Source organism: Triticum aestivum, chromosome 7D, assembly GCF_018294505.1.
Source record: "Triticum aestivum cultivar Chinese Spring chromosome 7D, IWGSC CS RefSeq v2.1, whole genome shotgun sequence".
In the NCBI taxonomy this organism is placed as follows: domain Eukaryota; kingdom Viridiplantae; phylum Streptophyta; class Magnoliopsida; order Poales; family Poaceae; genus Triticum; species Triticum aestivum.
Window position 1 is genome coordinate 204,017,181 of NC_057814.1, and position 25,296 is coordinate 204,042,476.

The window sequence follows — 25,296 nt, forward strand, 5'->3', positions numbered from 1 at the left end:
CCCATGCCACCATATCTTTTTGCCTCACACATCTTCTGCCATGAGATCCAATGTACTTTCCTCTCACCGTTCGCCTCACCCCACCAGAATTTTGAAGAGATAGAAGTCAGATTCCCGCACATCTTCTTTGTAAGGCAAAAACAACTCATGGTGAAAGTAGGTACAGATTGTAGACCTGATTTGACAAGTACTTCCCTCGCAGCCTTAGACAGTCCCTGCCCCTTCCATCCACACACCTTTCCTTTAGAGCTCCCCGTCACATATTTGAAAGTGCCATCCTTTGATCTCCCAACCAGTGTTGGAAGACCCAAATACCGCTCACTCAGAGCTTCCGTCTGTACACCCAAAGTGTTCTTCAACTCCGCCTTCATCACATCTTGACATCCTTTGCCAAAGAAAATAGAAGAATTTTGCAAGTTAACTCGTTGACCGGAGGCCACCTCGTACTGTGTTAATATATCCTTAAGCGCCTCCATATTTTCATTTGTCCCTTCAAGAAAGACAATGCTATCATCTGCAAAGAGAAGGTGCGTGACATGGGGGCCAGTGCTCCCGAAGTTCACTCCTTAATCCTTTTGTACCTTTGCGCCTTCCTTAGTAGGGCCGAGAATCCCTCCACGCAGAACAGAAACAGGTAGGGTGAGAGTGGATCACCCTGCCGTAACCCCCTGGAAGGAGAGAAACATCTTGAAAAGTCGCCATTTAATTTAACCCGGAAGCTTGCTGTTGTTACACACCTCATTATCATAGCAATCCATTCAGGAGCAAAACCATACCGTCCTAGCATTTGCTCCAAGAAAATCCACTCCACCCGATCGTATGCTTTCATCATGTCCAACTTCACCGCACACAATGCCTTCTTCCTCTTCCGCGTTCAAATAGCATGAACGCACTCATATGCAACCAAGACATTGTCAGAAATAAGCTTCCCTGCCACGAACGCACTCTGCTCCTCAGAGATAAGGATAGGGAGGATGCGCTTCAGGCGGTTTGCCAACACCTTTGTGGCGATCTTGTAGAGAACGTTACAGAGGCTAATAGGTCGAAATTGCGATAACAATTCCGGCGAGTTCACCTTGGGAATCATAACAATAACAGTAGCGTTGAAAGCACCCGGGGCTGCTACCCCATTTAGAAAATCCCTCACTGCTCCACACACATCCTCCCTTAACAACGACCAGTGTCGCTGATAGAATAGAGCCGGAAGGCCGTCCGGTCCCGGGGCCTTCGTCGGACCCATTTGAAACAATGCCTCTTCGATCTCCTCATCTGAGATTGGGGATACAAGGGAAGCATTCATGTCCTGTGTGACCGCATGTGATATATTCTGTAGTAATGTGTTTGTCCCAGTTGATCCCTCGGATGTGAAGAGTTGTTCATAAAAACCTGCGGCCATCTCCCTCATATCGTCATTTACTATACACTTTGTACCATCATCCCTCCTCAGTGCCTTGATAGTGTTTTTGCGCTTCCGATGTGAAGCTCTTTTTTATCTCTATTCCTAATGTCTCAGTTGGTATAGTCTCCGTTCCGGATTTATTTTCGTCCCACCACTTTCGTCCGGTTTTTTTTCGTCGGTTTTTTCGTCCCCTTCTCACACCCCGAATTGCCCGACCCGCTAAAAAAAATCCCCTCGTCCGATCCCCAACCTCCCCCCGATCCCGTCGCCGCTGCCTCCTACCGATGCGCCACCACTCCCGCCTCCTTCCGGCGCGCTGTCATCCCCGCCTTCTTTCGGCGCGCCGTCATCCCCGCACCCTACCGGCGCGCCGCCGGACCCTCCTTCTTCCCTGGAGCGCCGCCACCCCGCTGCCGCTGCCATCTTCCCGAGCGCGCCGTTGCCGCCGTCTTCCCCAGAGTGCCACCGCCCCGCCACCCCCGCCCACGGGACCAGTGGTCCCATCACCGGTCTCCCCCCACCCAGATCTGTTGGAGGCGCACCGGATCCTGCCTCACGGCCGGTTCCCGCGACTCAGCCGCCGCCCCAACCGCTGCAGTAGCCGAGCACCTCCACTAGGTGCCCCGGCGGTTCGGACCCCCACCTGGCCCCTCCCTCGAACCCAGCGAGCCTCCGCCCCGGCCTACTTCCCGCGCGAGGTCGCCTCCGCCTCCGCCTGGATGGATGGATTCAGGAAGGTATCCTTCCTCCCTGGGTGGAGCGAGCTGCAGATCCCGTCCGGCCCTCGGGAACCGGCCATCTCCGCCTCCTCCTCGCCGCTGCCGCTGGGGATCACGTCTTCACCAAACGCGAGCTCCGCCCCATCCGACCGACCGCAAAGGGGTGAGTTTTCTTCATCCCGAACCCTCCTGATTTGCTTACTGCACTGTGAGAACTCAAGCTTTTCTTCTTCAGAGGTACGACATGGCGGAAACAAAACTGCACGGCAATGTGCATTTCTGCAACACATCAGGTCTACATTTTCCATTGCCCTGGACTTATGAGTAAGTAGCATACAGAGTTCAGTCTGATTCTAAAGAACAAGAGTAGAAAATATATTCTGCCGAGTAGAAAATATCTTCAGGTCTACATTTTCCATTGCCCTGGACTTATGGCTATCTAATTGTAAAGAACAAGAGTAGAAAATATAGACATGCGTCTTCACGTGTGTCCATTAAATTTGTTTTGATTCTGTTAATATATTTTTGTTGCAGACGGAAGAAAAAGCAACATGAAGTTCCTGTCTGCATCAAACTGCTTTCACTTATATTCTGCCGAATTTGTTCCTTCTATGGGACTGTACATGGGGATTATCTACAAGGGTTATGTCCTCTGCAGGTAGATTATCTTATAGGACAGGCGAAATGCAACAGAAGAAGCTCCTCCGCTGCTACTCGCCAAACTCCAAGCAAAAAGGACCTTCCACTTTCCTTGCTAATGGTGAGCAACTCAAAGATGTCTAAAAGGTTACGCTTAATATTTACCCTCCGTATCTTATTTACTTGACCATTACATGTATAGATGCTTTTAGAGAACATGTATATATAGCTGCAGATCTGTTATATCTGAACAATGGCAGATTTGACCATTACATGTATATACCTGCCAGGAGAGAACATGTATATCTATCAGTTGTTTTTTGATCATTAAGATATTACTTTCTCATCTTATTTCTAGGTATAAACACTGGTGCTGTTTTGTTTAATTTCGAAACATGCAGATTATCGTGTCTTCATCCCTGCGAAGTGACATTCTTTCCCAGTAATCTGTGCATGTGAAAATTATTTTCAAATGCGATTCTACTTGGTAGTTTTCATATTTCCAATGGCCCGTCAAGTGTGCATTTTCACGAGCTTCAGCAAACCCTTTTTCAGTCATCTGGTCCATGTACATACCAAGTGCTTGTTGAAATAAAAATGCAATTGGCTGCCAATTTTATCTTGCGTGTATCACTGGTTAATTTTGTATAGTTAGTTTTATGTCTATATATTGTCAATATATCGAAATTTTGGTCCTCTGAGTAAGCACTCGGTTCCTTGTTAGGTCTGGCTAGATCGATATTTAAGGGATCATTTTAGTCCCAGTTTTCCACCTTGCATTAAAAGAATGCCTTTGTATCATAGGCAGCTGGTCCAATTACATGCTCTTTGTCTAGACTAACACTCAGATGGCTGAAACTCAAAGTTTCAGTATCAATACAGTAAAATTCTCCCAAATAGATAAGTATCAGTTCACTTCTGGGCATTCATCAATTTTAGTGCTACATATTCCTATTTGGATTATACTTGGTGCATCAAATTAATGAATCAGGAAACTCCTTTTTTGTTGTTTGGGCAGGGGCCTCAGTTTGTTCGGAATCAGATACAACCATTTGATCCATTATTGTTCGTGGGCGTCATATTTAAAAAAAATTGGATTTTGTAAAGTTTGCGGTTAATAAGCCGGTGAGAGCTGATGGTTCAGTTTGATCCTGCATATTCTTGACCTCTTTCTCTGTCAGGTAAATTACCATGGTACTTTTCTAATGTGATTTGTAAAGTTTTACCAATCTGGTGAGCATATGAGACTGCAATATTGTGTTCACTCTCAGGATTAAACTGCTTGCTGAGTAATTCGCCTCTTATTATTTGCATGAAATAGCAGTAGTTTTCTTGTCTAACTTCATTTGATTTTGTATGCAGGAGGATATTCAATACCAAGATTTATGATTTGGCATAAGTGAGATGACATACAAGTGAGTTTAATTCGTCAGAGTGAAATAGCAACAGTTTTCTTATCATACCGCCGGCAACTGCACCTCAACTGCGGAAAAAGAAATCTTGAAGAACCAAGACCACCACCAGCTGGAAGAAGGTAAAAATCCTTTTTTTCTTCCCCCTCCTCATTTGATTTCCATTTCCTCGCAGCTCTAGGTAATTTCGTGACCTACCTCTTGGTAAGTCACCGATCTGCAGAATGCATGTAGTGTGTGTGTGTGTGTGTGTCAGATATACAGTGAAAAAACACCACAATGCAAGTGTCAGATCCTATTCTTGGTGCAATTTTGCCACTATGTTCTGGACCGTAAGCAACTGCTTCATGTTAAACTAAAGCTCCAATCAGGCTTGTGGCTCTTCTGTACCTGTATGCCTAGATTATTTACTAATGGGATATGCACTAGATCTTCCTGTATAGGATCATCAATTGCTAGGAATAGTCATGGTTTTTTATTAATTTTTCATGTTTTTTTATTTAGTTTGACTTCCACTTATCTGGTACACTAAATGATCTCTAGCTATTTTTTAACTATTGATTAGTACACTGAGATGAATTCTATTGGTCTCAGAGTGCAAGAGATTTCCTGGATGCCTCAACTATATGCATACTTGTGTTATATTTGACACCCTCATGAAATGTACTAGATGGCGTATTCTTCCGTGTAGCTTAAAATTCTTAAAACAAATGTCCCTAAAATAGCAAGGTGAAATCTTGATTTTTCTTGCTGTGAACAAATGCATCATAATTAATTTCCCTGATTGATCAATATCATCACGGGCATCACTAGCCATCAGACTACTGATAGTTCACAACTATCAGACCAGTCCAAGGCCGTTGGGTCAGATGCCGGACGTACGCTCGATCTGGTAGTCTGCTTGTTTGATTAGATGCTTCCAATCCCTAATTTGTTGCTGCTTCCTAATCGCTCCCGCAATGCACGCCCTGCATCCCTGCGTCTCTCTCCATCCCGAATATTACTTCCTTGCATGGTTCCCTCGAAATCATGAAAACATGGCGCCTGATTCTTTCCAAGTTTGTTTCCTAACGAGTGCTTCCATAAACCAGGGCGAAAACTACTTCCAGAAATCACATGAGTACATGTTCTTGATTTTCGCATGAGGCTATTTGCTTCCTCATGAAGCACATCTTGATGCCATTTTTATTTAAATTTACTTCCATTCGTGTGGATGTTCTTTGACATCATAAAAAATGTTTTTCCAGTGTAATGCAAAATTAAACTTGCTTCCGTTTATCAATGAGTTTGCGCCCATAGTGAACTAAACTTGCTACGGTTAATACATATTTGTTTTCTACCTAGAGGATTGCACCACCAAAATAAGACATTCTTCCTATAAAAATAACCATTATCACGAGTACAAATAAAACATGCTTCAAGCATATTAGGGATGTGATTCCAAGAAATACAAATATGCTTTGCTTTCATCATCTGAAAATCATTCTTCCAACACTACAAACTATGCTTCATAATCCAGTCATTTTTTTCTCTCAAAGCAGTTTCATGTGTATTGTTTTATTTGTTTTTTAGGTATGACTCCATGTGTTATGACCGCCGTTTTTTGGCTTACTAGAAGTTTAGTTGCTTTGTACATAGCTTGTAGGATTCCTGCCTACTATGTCGCTCCGCCGCTACGGTCCTGTCGAAGCCCCTCCCTGCTCTGCTCCATCCATCGTGTTCGGCCTAGCCTCGATGACCTTCCTTTTTCCCACAAATCTGTGGGTTTTGACATCGCGAGCCACAAGAGTTGGTGAGGACCAGAGAGGCCGGCACCATCGAGGGTACGACGCCCTTGACCTTTGACAGCCGAGTGTGCATCTTGCTTGTTTGCTTGCAGCACGATGACAAAACAATGAGCAATGAAATGCTTGATCTCACGTCGCACGCCATGCCCCCATCGACGACCGTGGCATGCTCACAATCAGTAAAGCAAGATCTTTCGCTCAAGTTAGTTCTGCAGGAATTTAGGAAGCATGTGTAGTTTGATTTGGGTACAAACATGGCGCCTACAAAATAATATGAAACATGGAAATGAAGCAAACTAAACAAGGTGTAGAAGCACAGTTGTTAAGTACATGAAGCAAACCATACACTATTAAGAAGCATAACCATGGTCCTGTTGGAAATATGCCCTAGAGGCAATAATAAATTGGTTATTATTATATTTCCTTGTTCATGTTAATCGTTTATTATCCATGCTAGAATTGTATTGATAGGAAACTCAGATACATGTGTGGATACATAGACAACACCATGTCCCTAGTAAGCCTCTAGTTGACTAGCTCGTTGATCAATAGATGGTTACGGTTTCCTAACCATGGACATTGGATGTCGTTGATAACGGGATCACATCATTAGGAGAATGATGTGATGGACGAGACCCAATCCTAAGCCTAGCACAAGATCGTGTAGTTCGTTTGCTGAGAGCTTTTCTAATGTCAAGTATCATTTCCTTAGACCATGAGATTGTGCAACTCCCGAATACCGTAGGAATGCTTTGGGTGTACCAAACGTCACAACGTAACTGGGTGGCTATAAAGGTGCACTACAGGTATCTCCGAAAGTGTCTGTTGGGTTGGCACGAATCGAGACTGGGATTTGTCACTCCGTGTAAACAGAGAGGTATCTCTGGGCCCACTCGGTAGGACATCATCATAATGTGCACAATGTGACCAAGGAGTTGATCACGGGATGATGTGTTACGGAACGAGTAAAGAGACTTGCCGGTAACGAGATTGAACAAGGTATCGGGATACCGACGATCGAATCTCGGGCAAGTAACATACCGATAGACAAAGGGAATTGAATACGGGATTGATTGAATCCTCAACATCGTGGTTCATCCGATGAGATCATCGTGGAACATGTGGGAGCCAACATGGGTATCCAGATCCCGCTGTTGGTTATTGGCCGGAGAACGTCTCGGTCATGTCTGCATGGTTCCCGAACCCGTAGGGTCTACACGTTTAAGGTTCGGTGACGCTAGGGTTATAGAGATATTAGTATGCGGTAACCCGAAAGTTGTTCGGAGTCCCGGATGAGATCCTGGACGTCACGAGGAGTTCCGGAATGGTCTTGAGGTAAAGATTTATATATGGGAAGTCTTGTTTTGGTCGCCGGAAAAGTTTCGCACTTTATCGGTATTGTACCGGTAGTGCCGAAAGGGGTCCGGGGGTCCACCAAGGGTCCACCAGCCCCGGGGGGGGGGGGGCACATGGGCTGTGGGGGGTGCGCCTTGGCCTATATGGGCCAAGGGAACCAGCCCCAAGAGGCCCATGCGCCAAGAGATAAGATAAACGGAGAGTCCTAAAGGGGGAAGGCACCTCCGAGGTGCCTTGGGGAGGAAGGACTCCTCCCTGGCCGCACCCTTCCTTGGAGGAAGGGCCAAGGCTGCGCCCCCCCTCTTCCTTGGCCCTATATATAGTGGGGGGAAGGGAGGGCAGCAATACCTAAGCCCTGGCGCCTCCCTCTCCCTCCCGTGACACACCTCCCTCCTCCCGCAGCGCTTGGCGAAGCCCTGTTGGAATCCCGCTACTTCCACCACCACGCTGTCGTGCTGCTGGATCTCCATCAACCTCTCCTCCCCCTTGCTGGATCAAGAAGGAGGAGACGTCGCTGCTCCGTACGTGTGTTGAACGCGGAGGTGCCGTCCGTTCGGCGCTAGGATCATCGGTGATTTGGATCACGACGAGTACGACTCCATCAACCCCGTTCTCTTGAACGCTTCCGCTCGCGATCTACAAGGGTATGTAGATGCACTCCTTCCCTCTCGTTGCTAGTAAACTCCATAGATTGATCTTGGTGATGCGTAGAAAATTTTGAATTTCTGCTACGTTCCCCAATAGTGGCATCATGAGCTAGGTCTATGCGTAGTTTCAATGCACGAGTAGAACACAAAGCAGTTGTGGGCGTAGATGTTGCCAATTCTTCTTGCCGCTACTAGTCTTATCTTGTTTCGGCGGCATTGTGGGATGAAGCGGCCCGGACCGACCTTACACGTACGCTTACGTGAGACAGGTTCCACCGACTGACATGCACTAGTTGCATAAGGTGGCTAGCGGGTGTCTGTCTCTCCCACTTTAGTCGGAACGGATTCGATGAAAAGGGTCCTTATGAAGGGTAAATAGAAATTGGCATATCACGTTGTGGTTTTACGTAGGTAAGAAACGTTCTTGCTAGAAACCTATACAAGCCACGTAAAACTTGCAACAACAATTAGAGGACGTCTGACATGTTTTTGCAGCATGTGCTATGTGATGTGATATGGCCAGAAGATGTGATGAATGATATATGTGATGTATGAGATTGATCATATTCTTGTAATAGGAATCACGACTTGCAAGTCGATGAGTATGACAACCAGCAGGAGCCATAGGAGTTGTCTTTATTTTTGTATGACCTGCGTGTCACTGAATAACGCCATGTAAATTACTTTACTTTATTGCTAAGCGCGTTAGCCATAGAAGTAGAAGTAATCGTTGGCGTGACAACTTCATGAAGACGCAATGATGGAGATCATGGTGTCATGCCGGTGACAAAGATGATCATGGTGCCCCGAAGATGGAGATCAAAGGAGCAAAATGATATTTGCCATATCATGTCACTATTTGATTGCATGTGATGTTTATCATGTTATGCATCTTATTTGCTTAGAACGGCGGTAGCATAAATAAGATGATCCCTCACTAAAATTTCAAGAGAAGTGTTCCCCCTAACTGTGCACCGTTGCGAAGGTTCGTTGTTTCGAAGCACCACGTGATGATCGGGTGTGATAGATTCTAACGTTCGAATACAACGGGTGTTGACGAGCCTAGCATGTACAGACATGGCCTCGGAACACATGCAAAACACTTAGGTTGACTTGACGAGCCTAGCATGTACAGACATGGCCTCGGAACACAAGAGACCGAAAGGTCGAACATGAGTCGTATAGCAGATACGATCAACATGGAGATGTTCACCGATGATGACTAGTCCGTCTCACGTGATGATCGGACACGGCCTAGTTTGACTCGGATCATGTATCACTTAGATGACTAGAGGGATGTCTATCTGAGTGGGAGTTCATTAATCAGATGAACTTCATTATCATGAACATAGTCAAAAGGTCTTTGCAAATTATGTCATACGCTTTAGTTCTACTGTTTAAGATATGTTCCTAGAGAAAATTTAGTTGAAAGTTGGTAGTAGCAATTATGCGGACTGGGTCCGTAAACTGAGGATTGTCCTCATTGCTGCACAGAAGGCTTATGTCCTTAATGCACCGCTCGGTGTGCTAAACCTCAACGTCGTCTGTAGATGTTACGAAACATCTGACATACACATTTTGATGACTACGTGATAGTTCAGTGCGTAATGCTAACGGTTTAGAATTGTGGCACAAGAGACGTTTTTGAAACGTCGCAGAACATATGAGATGTTCCGAAGACTAAAATTGGGATTTCAGACTAGTGCCCACGTCAAGAGGTATGAGACCTCTGACAAGTTTCTTAAGCCTGCAAACTAAGGGAGAAGAACTCAATCGTTGAGCATGTGCTCAGATTGTCTGAGTACCACAATCGCTTGCATCGAGTGGGAGTTAATCTTCCAGATGAGATAGTGATGGTTCTCCATAGTCACTGCCACCAAGCTATTAGAGCTTCGTGATGAACTATAACATATCAGGGATAGATATGATGATCCTTGAGCTATTCGCAATGTTTGACACTGCGAAAGTAGAAATCAAATAGGAGCATCAATTGTTGATGGTTAGTAAAACCACTAGTTTCAAGAAGGGCAAGGGCAAAAAGGGATACTTCATGAAACAGCAAATCATTTACTGCTCTAGTGAAGAATCCCAAGGTTGAACCCAAACCCGAGACTAAGTGCTTCTGTAATGAGGGGAACGGTCACTGAAGCAAAACTACCCTAGATACGTGGTAGATGAGAAGGCAGGCAAGGTCGACAGAAGTATATTGGATATACATTATATGAATGTGTACTTTACTAGTACTCCTAGCAGCACCAGGGTATTAGATACCGGTTCGGTTGCTAAGTGTTAGTAACTCGAAATAAAAGCTGCGGAATAAACGGAGACTAGCTAAAGGTGAGATGACGATATATGTTGGAAGTGTTTCCAAGGTTGATGTGATCAAGCATCGCATGCTCCCTCTACCATCGAGATTTGGTGTTTGCGTTGAGCATGATTGGATTATGTTTATCGCAATACAGTTATTCATTTAAGGAGAATAATGGTTACTCTGTTTATTTGAATAATACCTTCAATGGTCTTGCACCTAGAATGAATCTCGATCGTAGTGATACACATGTTCGTGCCAAAAGATATAAAATAGTAATGATAGTACCACATACTTGTGGCACTGCAATTTGAGTCATATTGGTATAGAACGCATGAAGAAGCTCCATGTAGATGGATCTTTGGACTCACTCGTTTTTGAAAAGATTGAGACATGCGAACCATGTCTATTGGTATATATGCATGAAGAAACTCCATGCAGATGGATCGTTTGGACTCACTTGATTTTGAATCACTTGAGACATGCAAATCATACCACATGGGCAAGATGACTGAAAGGCCTCGTTTTCAGTAAGATGGAACAAGAGAGCAACTTATTGGAAGTAATACATTTTGATGTATGCAGTCCAATGAGTGCTGAGGCATGCAGTGGATATCGTTATGTTCTTACTTCACAGATGATTTGAGTAGATGCTGAGTGTATTTACTTGATGAAACACAAGTCTGAATTATTGAAAGGTTCAAGTAATTTCAGAGTGAAGTTGAAGATCGTCGTGACAAGAGGATAAAATGTCTGTGATATGATCATAGAGATGAGTATCTGAGTTACGAGTTTGGCACACAATTAAGACATTGTGGAAAGTGTTTCACAATTAATACCGCCTGGAACACCATAACGTGATGGTGTGTCCGGACATCATAGCTGCACCCTATTGGATATGGTGCATACCATGATGTCTCTTATCGAATTACCACTATCGTTTATGGGTTAGGCATTAGAGACAACCGCATTCACTTTAAAAGGGGCACCACGCAATTCCGTTGAGACGACACCGTTTAGAGAAACCTATGTTGTCGTTTCTTAAAAGTTTGGGGCTGCGAGGCTTATGTGAAAAAGTTTCAGGCTGATAAGCTCGAACCCAAAGCGGATAAATGCATCTTCATAAGAATACCCAAAACAGTTGGGTATACCTCCTATTTCAGATCTGGAAGCAAAAGTAATTGCTTCTAGAAACGGTTCCTTTCTCGAGGAAAAGTTTCTCTCGAAAGAATTGAGTGGGAGGATGGTGGAGACTTGATAAGGTTATTGAACCGTCACTTCAACTAGTGTGTAGCAGGGCACAGGAAGTTGTTCCTGTGGCACCTACACCAATTGAAGTGGAAGCTTATGATAGTGATCATGAAACTTCGGATCAAGTCACTACCAAACCTCGTAGGACGACGAGGATGCATGCTACTTCAGAGTGGTACGTGATCCTGTCTGAGATATCATGTTGTTGGACAATACTGAACCTACGAGCTATGGAGAAGCGATGGTGGGCCCATATTCCGACAAATGGTTAGAAGCCATGAAATCCGAGATAAATAGATCTTTGAGAAGAAGACGGACGTGGACGGTAATGTTACCGTCTATGAAGCTCGACTTGTGGCTAAGAGTATTTGCACAAGTTCAAGGAGTTGACTACGATGAGATTTTCTCATCCGTAGCGATGCTTAAGTCCGTCGAAATCATGTTAGCATTAGCTGCATTTATGAAATCTGGCAGATGGATGTCAAAACAAGTTTCCTTACCAGTTTTCGTAAGGAAAGGTTGTATGTGATACAATCAGAAAGGTTTTGTCGATCCTAAGGATGCTAAAAGGTATGCTAGCTCTAGCGATCCTTCCATGGACTAGAGCAAGCATCTCGGAGTCAGAATATACGCTTTGATGGAGTGATCAAAGTTTTTGGGTTTATACAAAGTTTGTTAGAAACTTGTATTTACAATAAAGTGAGTGGGAGCGCTACAACATTTCTGATAAGTATATGTGAATGACATATTGTTGATCCGAAATGATGTAAAATTTCTGGAAAGCATAAAGGGTTGTTTGAAAGGAGTTTTTCAAAGGAAGACCTGGATAAAAGCTGCTTACATATTGGGCATCAAGATCTATAGAGATAGATCAAGACGCCCGATGATACTTTCAAAGAACGCACACCTTGACATGTTTTTGAAAGAGTTCAAAATAGATCAGCAAAGAAGGAGTTCTTGGCTATGTTACAAGGTCTGAGTATTGAGTAAGACTCAAGACCTGACCACAGCAGAAGAGAGAGAAAGGATGAAGGTCGTCCCCTATGCTTTAGACGTAGGCTCTACAGTATGCTATGCTGTGTACCGCACATGAAGTGTGCCTTGCCATGAGTTGGTCAAGGGGTACAATAGTGATCCGGGAATGGATCACATGACAGCGGTCGAACTTATCTTGAGTATCTAGTGGACTAAGGAATTTTCTTGATTATGGAGGTTAAAAGGAGTTCGTCGTAAAGGGTTACGTCGATGCGAACTTTGACACTAATCCGGATGACTCTGAGTAGTAGACCGGATTCGTATAGTAGAGCAGTTATTTGAAATGGCTCCAAGTAGCGTGTGGTAGCATCCACAAGATGACATAGATATTCGTAAAGCACACACGGATCTGAAAGGTTCAGACCCGTTGACTAATAACCTCTCTCACAAGCATAACATGATCAAAACAGGACTCATTGAGTGTTAATCACATAGTGATATGAACTAGATTGTTGACTCTAGTAAACTCTTTGGATGTTGGTCACATGGTGATGTGACCTGTGAGTGTTAATCACATGGTGATGTGAACTAGATTATTGACTCTAGTGCAAGTGGGAGACTGTTGGAAATATGCCCTAGAGGCAATAATAAATTGGTTATTATTATATTTCCTTGTTCATGTTAATCGTTTATTATCCATGCTAGAATTGTATTGATAGGAAACTCAGATACATGTGTGGATACATAGACAACACCATGTCCCTAGTAAGCCTCTAGTTGACTAGCTCGTTGATCAATAGATGGTTACGGTTTCCTGACCATGGACATTGGATGTCGTTGATAACGGGATCACATCATTAGGAGAATGATGTGATGGACGAGACCCAATCCTAAGCCTAGCACAAGATCGTGTAGTTCGTTTGCTGAGAGCTTTTCTAATGTCAAGTATCATTTCCTTAGACCATGAGATTGTGCAAATCCCGGATACCGTAGGAATGCTTTGGGTGTACCAAACGTCACAACGTACCTGGGTGGCTATAAAGGTGCACTACAGGTATCTCCGAAAGTGTCTGTTGGGTTGGCACGAATCGAGACTGGGATTTGTCACTCCGTGTAAACGGAGAGGTATCTCTGGGCCCACTCGGTAGGACATCATCATAATGTGCACAATGTGACCAAGGAGTTGATCACGGGATGATGTGTTACGGAACGAGTAAAGAGACTTGCCGGTAACGAGATTGAACAAGGTATCGGGATACCGACGATCGAATCTCGGGCAAGTAACATACCGATAGACAAAGGGAATTGAATACGGGATTGATTGAATCCTCAACATCGTGGTTCATCCGATGAGATCATCGTGGAACATGTGGGAGCCAACATGGGTATCCAGATCCCGCTGTTGGTTATTGGCCGGAGAACGTCTCGGTCATGTCTGCATGGTTCCCGAACCCGTAGGGTCTACACGCTTAAGGTTCGGTGACGCTAGGGTTATAGAGATATTAGTATGCGGTAACCCGAAAGTTGTTCGGAGTCCCGGATGAGATCCTGGACGTCACGAGGAGTTCCGGAATGGTCTTGAGGTAAAGATTTATATATGGGAAGTCTTGTTTTGGTCGCCGGAAAAGTTTCGCACTTTATCGGTATTGTACCGGTAGTGCCGAAAGGGGTCCGGGGGTCCACCAAGGGGTCCACCAGCCCCGGGGGGGGGGCACATGGGCTGTGGGGGGTGCGCCTTGGCCTATATGGGCCAAGGGAACCAGCCCCAAGAGGCCCATGCGCCAAGAGATAAGATAAACGGAGAGTCCTAAAGGGGGAAGGCACCTCCGAGGTGCCTTGGGGAGGAAGGACTCCTCCCTGGCCGCACCCTTCCTTGGAGGAAGGGCCAAGGCTGCGCCCCCCTCTCCCTTGGCCCTATATATAGTGGGGGGAAGGGAGGGCAGCAATACCTAAGCCCTGGCGCCTCCCTCTCCCTCCCGTGACACACCTCCCTCCTCCCGCGGCGCTTGGCGAAGCCCTGTTGGAATCCCGCTACTTCCACCACCACGCTGTCGTGCTGCTGGATCTCCATCAACCTCTCCTCCCCCTTGCTGGATCAAGAAGGAGGAGACGTCGCTGCTCCGTACGTGTGTTGAACGCGGAGGTGCCGTCCGTTCGGCGCTAGGATCATCGGTGATTTGGATCACGACGAGTACGACTCCATCAACCCCGTTCTCTTGAACGCTTCCGCTCGCGATCTACAAGGGTATGTAGATGCACTCCTTCCCTCTCGTTGCTAGTAAACTCCATAGATTAATCTTGGTGATGCGTAGAAAATTTTGAATTTCTGCTACGTTCCCCAACAGGTCCATATATGAAGCAAACTATGCACCATGAAGAAGCACAACTATGATACAATTGAATCATGAAAACTGGATACATCGTATTCATGTAATCTCAACATAATTTCTACATAGTGGAAGCACATATAAGAAAAATGGGGTGCAAAATATCTATGCACAGTCATTCAAATTAAGACAAGCGGTGACATGCATCTTGTCCATAATATGTGTGAAATTTAGGAAGCATGATTTAGTTGTTCATTAAGTAAAAACATGATGCCTATAAGAACGTGCAAAGGATTGGCAGAAAGCAGAACTGAACACGATGTAGAAGCACAAGTTTGATATGTACGAAGCAAAGTGGACTCAATGTAGAAGCATTGGCATGATAAATGAAGCAGAGTTTAACCAGCAATGGTGTAGTAGTACTATATGTATGTATGAAACATGAAAAGCTGGAAGCATTGTACGGATGCAATCTCGACATACTTTCTATATAGCGAGGATAGTCATGAAAAGGTTGGATGAGGATGGTATGGCGGATTCGCGCGACCAGCAGCGTGTGCTCCCTTCACCAACTTTGAACATAGACAACAAAGAGGGGAAAAAGAGCGACAAAAATCTTCTCGCTTCTCACTTATATTGCAGCCAACATTGAGAAGCACATGTACATATGTACATACCAAATTCAGAAATATTACTCTGATTTAGTCATATAATACACAATGGTGTGGCCAAAATAATGAATGAGTTATACAAATACACAATGGAGGTGTACAAAATTCATCAAACAACACTGGTGACATACAAACATGTTAGAAATCAGAGAGGGCTATATCAAGATTTCCCAGAATTACCTAGGTCAGATGAGGATGCTACCTGCAGAGGAGATGGGGGGCGACTCCAGCAAGGTTCCTCGCATGATGGATTCGTTCGAAAACCGAGACGAAGCTCCGCCAGGGTGGCCTGGACGCCGGGGGATCCGAAGCAAGTGTAGATAACCGGGACGACCATGGACTGCGAGCTTGCTTGTCATGCTCGACGTGGCTAATGCCGGCCACCACAATCGTGTGGGACGACGCACCTGCGAGTTGTGTCTCATGGGAATTGGGGAGGCTGGTTCATGGCGGCGAGAACAAGGGCAGGGCGGCCGAGGACGAGATTGGCGAGCTCCGGAGCAGGCGACGGGGATGGGAATGGGTGGGCTTTGGCAGGTGTCGGGGATATACCCCGCAGTATGACCCGGCTGGAGATATAACCCGGCTGGGATTGGGTGTTTCATTGATGACCCGGCAGACTATAAGCCGGCAGGAACAGTTAAGTAGGTTAAGCTCGTGGGAACAGTTGAGCATTGTAACCCGACAGACATGGTCATGTAACCCGGCAGACACAGTCATGTAACCCGGCACATGTTAAGCCAGGTGGTAAGCCAGACGGTAAGCCAGATGGTAAGTCAGATCGTAAGCCAGACGGTAAGCCAGATGGTAAGCCAGATGGTAAGTCAGATCGTAAGCCAGATTGTAAGAAGCCCAAGACGTTAAGAAGCCCATGGTGAGACGTCAAAGTAAGGTTAAATCTTAAGTCCGAGTTGGACTCTACATGTAACCTGCCCCTTCAGCTTATATAAGGAGGGGCGGGGCACCCCAAGAGGGGACAAGAAACAATCGATAGGGCTAGACACCGAGAGCCGGTTCCCGGCGACTCTCCCGTGATCATAATGAGACCTAGCCTCAAACAGCATGTAGGGTTGTTACCGGATGATGTTTCCCAGGGCCCGAAGCTGTCTAAATCCTTGTCTTGTGTTGCGTCTCTCGATTCCGCTCAACCCCTCTCAAGCTACCACATAGATGCGTTGGCCTCACGACTAAGTCCTGACACTAAGGACATCTGCCGTGACAATTCCACGACAGTTGGCGCCCATCGTGGGGCCCGCGCACGGTGGTGTTGAGTCCTTGAAGGGATTTCATCTAGGGATTGAGAAGTTCGCGTCTGGATAAAGAAAAGACCAATTTTTTGGAGGGATCTGCATCAACTTCGAGTTCACTGGATTGAGATCAGAAATTTTATGGGCAGTAACCATCATCTCTGTTAACAAAATCATCAGAGAAACCCCCGAAAATTTGGCATAAGCCGCCATGTTTCTCAGCAGGATCATCTACTGTCACCAAACGAGCAAATCCAGCATGGAAACCTGAAGGAAGACCCGGACGTGGGCGGTCAAACCTGCCACAACCCGGAAACCGGGCCAACCACAGGATCTCCAGAGTCAATCTCGATTGGTTTTTGTCTTGGATTAAAAAAAAGGAAGGCAGTCAGCGACCCGGACCCGGGAGATCCACGGGCTCGGACTCCTCCTACGACCCGCCTCGTTGACCCACTGCGCCCCCGCCGTCGCCGGTTCGCGCATCCAACCCGCCGGGCCGTTGCTGCGCCGCCGGCTTTGCCTCTGCTGGGGTCGCCTTGACCCGCCCGCCGTCGAACGGCCTTGTCTCCACCGCAAGTGAGCCGCCGCGAGTCACCGGGACCCTCTGCAGCTCGCCGCGCCGCACCTTTGCCTGAGCCGTTCCGCCGGTGAGCCGCCCGGTCGCGCAGCCGTCTCTGGCCGTGGCTGGCCTCGCGCCTCCGCCTCTCTGCGAAGGACTCCGCCATAAACGACTGCATTGAAACATCACCTTTACGGTGGCTCGGAGCATCTCCATCAGCCCAGCGCTAAGCCGCCTTCACTACCACGGCCACGGCCGTGCATCTGCGACCACGCGCCGGCTCGCTCCCATACGACATCGCCACGAGCCGCCGCGTTGCCTTGCTGCGGCAGGTTCGAGCCGCCAAGTCGCCGGCTCCGCTCTCTGCAAACCACGGGTCGTGCCTCCCTTGAGTCGCCGCGGCCGAATCATGCCCGGACTCAACTCTGAGTGGCCGAGTGGCCTCCACCCGGACCCGCTCGGACCCGACCTCGCTCTGGTCTGCCCTCGCCTCTGTGACCCGTTGTCGCTTTCACAAGCCGGCGTTCTGGGCCGGCCTAGACAAGTCACTGGCCTTACATTCAATCGCCGCCACCGAGTCGCCGCCTGCGCCAGGGCGGGCTACCTCACCTACGACGGCCCGCCTACCTTCAAGACAACCACTGTCGGTTCTAACTCTGCCCTCGCTCCTCCTGAGCCGGTTCACCGCCGTCTCTCTACTCCAAGTGCCCTCGACTCCGAGTCGCCCTTGCGACCTCGTTACTTCGATCGCCTCAGCCACGGCCCATCTGCCTGCGAGTCCTGTTGAGTCACCACGCCGGCCCTGTCTCCAGATCGCCTCCGAACTGCGTCACACTTCCGAGCCGCTGCCATGACCAGCATTGAGTCACCGCCGTTGAGCCGGCTCTGGCTTCAACCACCGCCTACTCGACTGCGTGTCGCCGCGTGATGAGCCGCTGCCGCGAGCTCACTGGCTCGCCAAGCCAAGTCGCCATTGTCGTGAGCACCGACCCGCCACAACCGCCGGGTCAACTTTATCTCAGAAACAGCCCGCCCAGGTTGCCTCACTGAACTGCCGATGAGCCGCCGCTGCCGCCGTGAGTCGCCGCAGCCACGAGCCGATGCCTCCACCGCCAGCCTCGCGTCACCTCTGAACCTGGCGTCACCTACTGCCTCCGACGAGAGTCGCCAAGTGGTCCTTGAGCTACTACCCGCATCTCCTTTTGCAGCAGCATCTGATTGAGCCTGACGCGCCGAAACACTCCATTACCGAGGACCAGCCTCGAGCCACCGCCTTGGGCTGCCGTCGCCTTTGCCTGGATTCGATCGAGCCGCCGCTTCGTGCCAGTCTTAGTTAAAACTCCGGGCCTGTTTCGGCCGTCACTGAGAGCCGCCGTCTACTAGACTTCCTTGTGCCCTGAGCCACCGCGCTTCGAGTCCCCGGCCGGCCCGTGTGTCCGCTCAAACCGAGCACGACCCGGAAGAGGTCTCGGTTGCGCCTCGCACGGAGTCGGCAGCTACCACAGCCGGCCTACGCCCATCTATCGCCGCCGCTCACTTCTGTCTCCGCCGGGTTATAAAGTATAAACTCACCGACGACAGAGAGCACTCCGCCGGGCCACCTCTCCAACATACTGAGCTGCTCTCGCCAAAATTATTCGCCGGAGTCCTTCAAACCACGGGTTCACCGGGGCACCGTTGAGTCTTAACCACATCGCGGTCGAGCCGCCGAGGCCTGCCTTAGAGCCGTCACCGGGTCTACACCGCAGTTGAGTCGCTCCGGCCGTGAGTTCTTGAGAAACAGCAAATGAGATCCAATCGAGGAAGTTTGCAGATGGTGGCGGCGGAGTATGCAGAGACGCGTGAAGACCTAATCCGTCGCTGATTTTTCATCACAGAGCACCCGCGACATGTGCTTTCAAGCAGTCTGGGTGTTGGAACCTATTGCTGGCTACTGAAGAAAGAAGAGGGAGAAGCAGACGATGACCCGGAAGCGGACGTGCTACGGCCGGCCTGAGCCGCTCGCGCGCCCGGGCAAGTCGCCGTTGCTGGTTGCATCCGCGCGATCTGATCGTAGCCACTGCTGGTGAGCCGCCACCGCGGTCTCCAATGAGCCGCCGCTCCGCCACCGTGAGTCGCCGCTGTCGTGGTCTCCGCCATGATCCCCGTTCAAGCCGGCTTGTAGCTTCTGCCACGGCCGCTTACGAATCGCCGGGTGGCCCAGCTGTTGTTATTGCCGGGCATCACTTTGTTTCAGCCTGTTCAATCTCTCCGCGGAAGAAAGAGAGAAGAAGGAGAAAACCTACTCCATGCATGAATTATGCGGCCAGAGTGCTAATCACATGCGTACACTAATCACTTTCCATGCACTTCCAATACCTTCACACACGGTTCAAATTCCAACTGGGAGTACTGATCGTACATCCAAGGAGACAGTGTCAGTGAAGCGCTCGACAATTATCCAGCAATGCATGGCGTGGTTCCCTAGGTAAAAAAGAGGAAGCCAGAGGAGGTGTACTGATCGAGCATTATTGAATGCCAGTGTGCGCGTTCGCCCGACAAAACATCAGGTGATATCTATTTGAATCCATTTTATTAACATATATTGTTTTCATCAGAGAACAACTGCTTTGCCCTGCTATATTTTATATGCAGGAGAATTATTAATTACAATGTGGCATTATACCGTGGAGATGGAGGCGCGTCAACATCTTTCGGCACCGGTGATTGTCGTTACTCAAACGGACTCCCACACCGGCTTACAATGCCATGGCCCTCTCTCGCGACCGCACCGGCTTACAAAGCCATAGACGACTCACCCATTCGCTCTCGCGGCCGATTCACGCGTCTACGCCGGTTTACAACGAGGAGGACAACTTGCTCGTCCGCGCGGCTTACAATGCCGCGGCCGACTCACACATCCACTCCATCTTCAGCCACTTTGATCGGCACATTCGGAGGATTATCTATCGCTGGGACAAATCAGGTGAATCCTGTCCAGTCAAATTTTTATTTAAACAACAAGTACTCGGGCTTGTGATGTTTTTTGATGCAGGACAATTGTTCACTGCAAAAGGTGACTGTCATGTCATGGAGCTTATTGAATGACTCATACCAAGAGTATACGGCGAGTGTTGCGAAGATCATCAACTCGCCACCTTGCTTACACTGGACGGCTCAATGGACAGGAGCATATGGTCACTAGGGGGCTTCCTGTTCAAACATAGGTCGTATTCGAACCAAAGAGAACATAGCTGTCGGTACCCTTCTGATCGGCACACTGCCAACCTCACTAGGGGGCTTCTTGATCGTATTCGAATCATAGCTCAAGCCCTTTTTGGGTCCGACGTGGATCGTATTCGAATCAGCGTCGTTAAACAACTCTCAAGGTCATTTGGGGGCTTCCTGTTCAAACATAGGTCGTATTCGAACCAAAGAGAACATAGCTGTCGGTACCCTCTTGATCGGCAACGCCAAAGCCACTGGGGGCTATATGATCGTATTCGAATCTTAGCTTAACCCCTTTGGGACGGTTTCTGATCGTATTCGAATCAGAAGCCTCAAAAATTTTGAAGTCTCTTTTTGCAAACAATTTTTAGATTTTATTTGAAGCTCTTTTTCATATCTAAAGTGTATATGAGTGGTTGTTATTTAACCCGGCTTGATTTTCAATGGTAAATCGCCAGCTTATAACAATCATCATCTATGTGGAAGCATTGGCTTCTAAAGGATTGGGTTATCACCCTTACTGCACAGGTCATGTAAATCGGCAGTACAAAATCAATATCACAGTGGTTATATGTGAGATATTATGACCCGACTTGCGGTAAACCGCCAAGGGATCTTGTGATCTACTTGTGTGCAGGATAAGACTACATTTGGGTGATTACCCGCTCTGGTTTTTAACGTTAAGTCGCCAGGGCATATGTTGTTTAAACTCTGTGCGGGATTTACAGGGCTATGACTTACATAAATGATTAAGTTCAAGCCCATCATCAAAGATTGAAATTGGTGTCTCGAAAGGGTTGTCAATTCTTGGTTTTCTCAAAGGCTATAAGCCGCCGGGTTCTAAAATTTCCGGGTATTTAAACTCCGGATTTATTTGTCAACAGATAAGGTATTTGAATCTTTAAATAGCCAAGCTTGGCTGGATTTTCACTATGATATTGAATGATTGAGGTTTCAAACCGGGTTATTCAAATGTTTAATAGCCAGCATGGCTGGATTTTTATTATGGTTATCAGTAACTAATGTTATGGTTGAGGTTTTCAAAGTCGCTTTGGCGCAATGGCTATTATTTTATCAATGGATATGATTTATTCTACAATGAAAGGAATAGTCCCGAGTCGCTGCAGGCTTACAACCCGGCACTTGGGGGCTACATTATTTACATTGAGATCACATCAAATATGCAAGTCCCATGTCACTGCCAGCATGCACCATGGCACTTGGGGGCTAATGCAAAGTCATTTTTTGCTCATTTCATTGAAAGACCCGACTCATCACATTCTGAATGAGCCGGCCCTTGGGGGCTACCAATTGCTCCTGTCAACAATTCAAGGTACACAAATTAAATCCATTATATTGAAGGGTCCATTACTCAGTTGATAAAGCACAAAGCTCTTAACCTTGTGGACGTGGATTCAAGCCCTACGATGGAGGTTATATCATATAATGTTATTCTCAATGAGGTATATACAAAGTCCCTGCTCATTATTACATAATGAGCCGGCCCTTGGGGGCTACATTGGTTGAAGTTTTTATGAGCATAAGGCAATTTCAAGTCCCAGGCTGCTGCAAGCATGACAACCCGACACTTGGGGGCTACATATGTGGAATACTCAGTTTTGACTAGTGATTGAGATAAACAACATGGATTTCTTCAAAGTGATAATATTTTTGTTCAAGCAAGTCTTAAGTCATTACTTTGTTTCTGCTCAAGACTTGGGGGGCTACAGGTAATATGGATAGGGGGGAGAGAATCATGACTTGGCATCATCTATTTATAAACCCGGCAAGTTTTTTCATCTTTAAGCCGGTTGAAGGTCACATGAGTATTTCAAGACCAGGATTTAAGCTGGGTCAGCAAATTGATTATGAAGTTGGCTTATTTGACCCGGATTTTTGAAGAAGGAAATAACAAGGAGTTAAGGATGATCAGGTGCTGGCTTACAAAGATGTTTTAACCCGGAGCGTAACCTGTTAAAATTGTTCTTGTGTTGTTTTACAGGATCAGTTTAACATGGATGAATCCAAATTAAACTGGGGGCTAATGTCGGGGATATACCCCGCAGTATGACCCGGCTAGAGATATAACCCGGCTGGGATTGGGTGTTTCATTGATGACCCGGCAGACACAGTCATGTAACCCGGCACATGTTAAGCCAGGTGGTAAGCCAGACGGTAAGCCAGATGGTAAGCCAGACGGTAAGCCAGATGGTAAGCCAGATGGTAAGTCAGATCGTAAGCCAGATTGTAAGAAGCCCAAGACGTTAAGAAGCCCATGGTGAGACATCAAAGTAAGGTTAAATCTTAAGTCCGAGTTGGACTCTACATGTAACCCGCCCCTTCAGCTTATATAAGGAGGGGCGGGGCACCCCAAGAGGGGACAAGAAACAATCGATAGGGCTAGACACCGAGAGCCGGTTCCCGGCGACTCTCCCGTGATCATAATGAGACCTAGCCTCAAACAGCATGTAGGGTTGTTACCGGATGATGTTTCCCGGGGCCCGAAGCTGTCTAAATCCTTGTCTTGTGTTGCATCTCTCGATTCCTCTCAACTCCTCTCAAGCTACCACATAGATGCGTTGGCCTCACGACTAAGTCCTGACACTAAGGACATCTGCCGTGACAATTCCACGACAGCAGGTGAGATTAATGCTGGAGTAGTTATGGGTGGAAAATCAGGCTGTTTTGGAAACTAATCAAAGGATTTCGGACGCAATCTCGGCCGTGAGATGAAAGAAGCACCGATGGTGTGCGATTAGTCTGACAAACGTCTGCTATCAGATGCCTGGTAGGAAGCGTTTCCAGTCACGGTTTCTGATTTTCTGTTGTTTGAGTATGTGAATAAATTCACTTTTGGTCCATTTGCTAACTTGATGATTGCCTTCTTATAGCTCACGATGGATCTGTGCATCAAAGTGTGATCAGGCATAAACATGAAAGAACTAGGAAGCAAACCATACTTCATGTGTGCATTGAGATGAACTGATTTTTAGACGCAACAGTAAGTTGTAAAACTGAGATTAACCTTTTAAAGTTATATCTGATACATCAGTAGTAGGTTACTTGAAGTAGTCAGCAACAGTATTTTTCTTTACAAAAGTTTAGCTAAGCCTGTCATTGACGTGAGATTATGTGGGATCTTCACTTGTTCTGTAATTTTTTTTTACACACATGTGGGCCTCCCACTTATATTATGCGATGGATGTGATTTGGGGTTGGGGTTTGTTCTGTTCAATTATCGTTCTATGAGCGGAATAATTTCCCTACATTAGAAAATCTGGCAAATTGCATTTCATTAGAGCTGACTTTGCAGCAAATTGCTTGAGCGAGCGGTTCATTTTTTTTACATCAAGTCATACAATGTTTTAGTTAGCATAGAATGGTACATACATTTGTTGGTTGCTTCAAGAGTTAATAATGGATACAGCGACAACGAACATCATAGTTTGTCCAGTGGCTAAGGAAACATTGGATCTGCCTTCTTGGCTTAGGAGGCATTGTGGGCGGCCAATGCCTCCTTCCCCTTCCATGGAGGCGGCGGATCAACACGAACACAGAGGAAGGGATGTGGGTGGAGAGTTGGGCGGTTTGCAGGGTCTCCTGGATGGTCCATGGAGAAGTTCGGTATGAAGGAGAGAGGGTGCTAGCGAAGGCGAGGTGGGCGTCATCCAGTTTTAAATGAGAGGGCTCCATCGACAAATGTCACGCTACGATGAAAATCGAGCAGGAAGGGAATGGTCTGACAGGAAAAGGAAAGGGTGTGTCGTGAGGTGGATTTTTTTTGTGTTGGGCCCTCTTTTTGTTGGAGATAACATGATGAATAGTCCGGACAACCATATTTCTCCTCCATATATGGTATGTATTTGGGGAAGGCTGAATTGTCTAGCTGGTTTAATTTTGGGGTGCCGGCTGGGCACCCATTTGATGTCAAAACACCTTCGGACATGGGAAGGATATATGAGCTTCAACGTTGGAGACAATCTTAATTATTTGTTTGATTCACTTGTAGCCTGTAGCAACGCACGGGCATTTTACTAGTGTACAAATATGTACGTATTTCACAAATATAACAAAAACTATGGACTCATATGCAATTTTTTCATGTAACTTGCTTTGAAATATCTTAGATATAGTATATGAATATAATTAAAATAATAAAATAGTATATATAGTACCACATGGTAGTATATAAGATATGTGGGGTAACTACCACCGGGTGATGTCCTCTTTAATTGTTCAAGAGCGAAGGAGGTATGGACCGAACTTGGTTTGAATGATGTTGTCCAACATGCACTGGTTCAAGATAGGTCCGGTCAGTTACTCTAGAAATTTTGTTGAAAACCCGCGAGATGATTGATGAACTTCCAAAGGTAGAGCTAATCTTGGTAGCTACGTGGTATATTTGGTGGCAAGGGCGACAAATTGGAAAAGGCGTGACCGTCCAGGATCCCAGTTGCTCGACCATCTCAATTTTGGTGCAATAAATTTTCTCAGAGCTGCAACTCAGTATCAATCTACTAGGAAAGAGATCCATAACCGGCGGAAACCTATCGATGGCAGTGTTAGATAAATGTTGATGCATCTTTTCACATGGAAACTCTTTCCGGAGCTAGTGGAACAGTGGCGACAGATCACAAAGGGGAACTTTATAGGTGCTGCAACTTGGGTTTTACCTCATGTTTGCAATGATGAATCAACGGAGTTAAATGCTAGCCGGAATGATCTTTATTTGGCGAAGAAAATAGGATGCAACAAGTTGGTCAATAAATCTGATTGTATGTCCGCAGTTGAG

General features: G+C 46.7%; 1 protein-coding gene across 11 annotated transcripts; it reads left to right on the forward strand.

The window, feature by feature from the left end:
* The first annotated feature begins 1,628 nt into the window (after window positions 1–1,628).
* Window positions 1,629–23,603, forward strand: LOC123166227 (protein enabled homolog). 11 transcript variants are annotated; one of them, XM_044583992.1, is made up of 7 exons: window positions 1,629–2,281; window positions 2,354–2,411; window positions 2,653–2,904; window positions 3,776–3,938; window positions 4,120–4,291; window positions 4,764–6,324; window positions 14,839–15,554. In XM_044583992.1, the coding sequence occupies exons 1-4, from the start codon at window positions 1,684–1,686 to the stop codon at window positions 3,873–3,875; spliced, it is 1,008 nt and encodes a 335-aa protein (XP_044439927.1). In that variant the 5' UTR covers window positions 1,629–1,683; the 3' UTR covers window positions 3,876–3,938; window positions 4,120–4,291; window positions 4,764–6,324; window positions 14,839–15,554. The 11 variants fall into 11 exon arrangements, 8 of the variants coding, with proteins under 8 accessions (XP_044439927.1, XP_044439928.1, XP_044439931.1 ...); XM_044583993.1 differs by lacking the exons at window positions 4,764–6,324; window positions 14,839–15,554 and adding an exon at window positions 23,396–23,603; XM_044583996.1 differs by lacking the exons at window positions 4,764–6,324; window positions 14,839–15,554 and having other exon boundaries at window positions 2,653–2,680; window positions 2,777–2,904; window positions 4,120–4,748.
* The last annotated feature ends 1,693 nt before the right edge of the window (window positions 23,604–25,296 follow it).

What these genes read in the sequence shown, in the direction of transcription:
- LOC123166227 (XM_044583993.1), top strand. Translation starts at nt 1,684, where the DNA reads ATGCGCCACCACTCCCGCCTCCTTCCGGCGCGCTGTCATCCCCGCCTT. An exon ending in GCATTTCTGCAACACATCAG is followed by an intron (nt 2,412 to 2,652) that starts GTCTACATTTTC and finishes TTTTTGTTGCAG; the next exon opens with ACGGAAGAAAAAGCAACATG. An exon ending in AACTCAAAGATGTCTAAAAG is followed by an intron (nt 2,905 to 3,775) that starts GTTACGCTTAAT and finishes TTGTTTGGGCAG; the next exon opens with GGGCCTCAGTTTGTTCGGAA.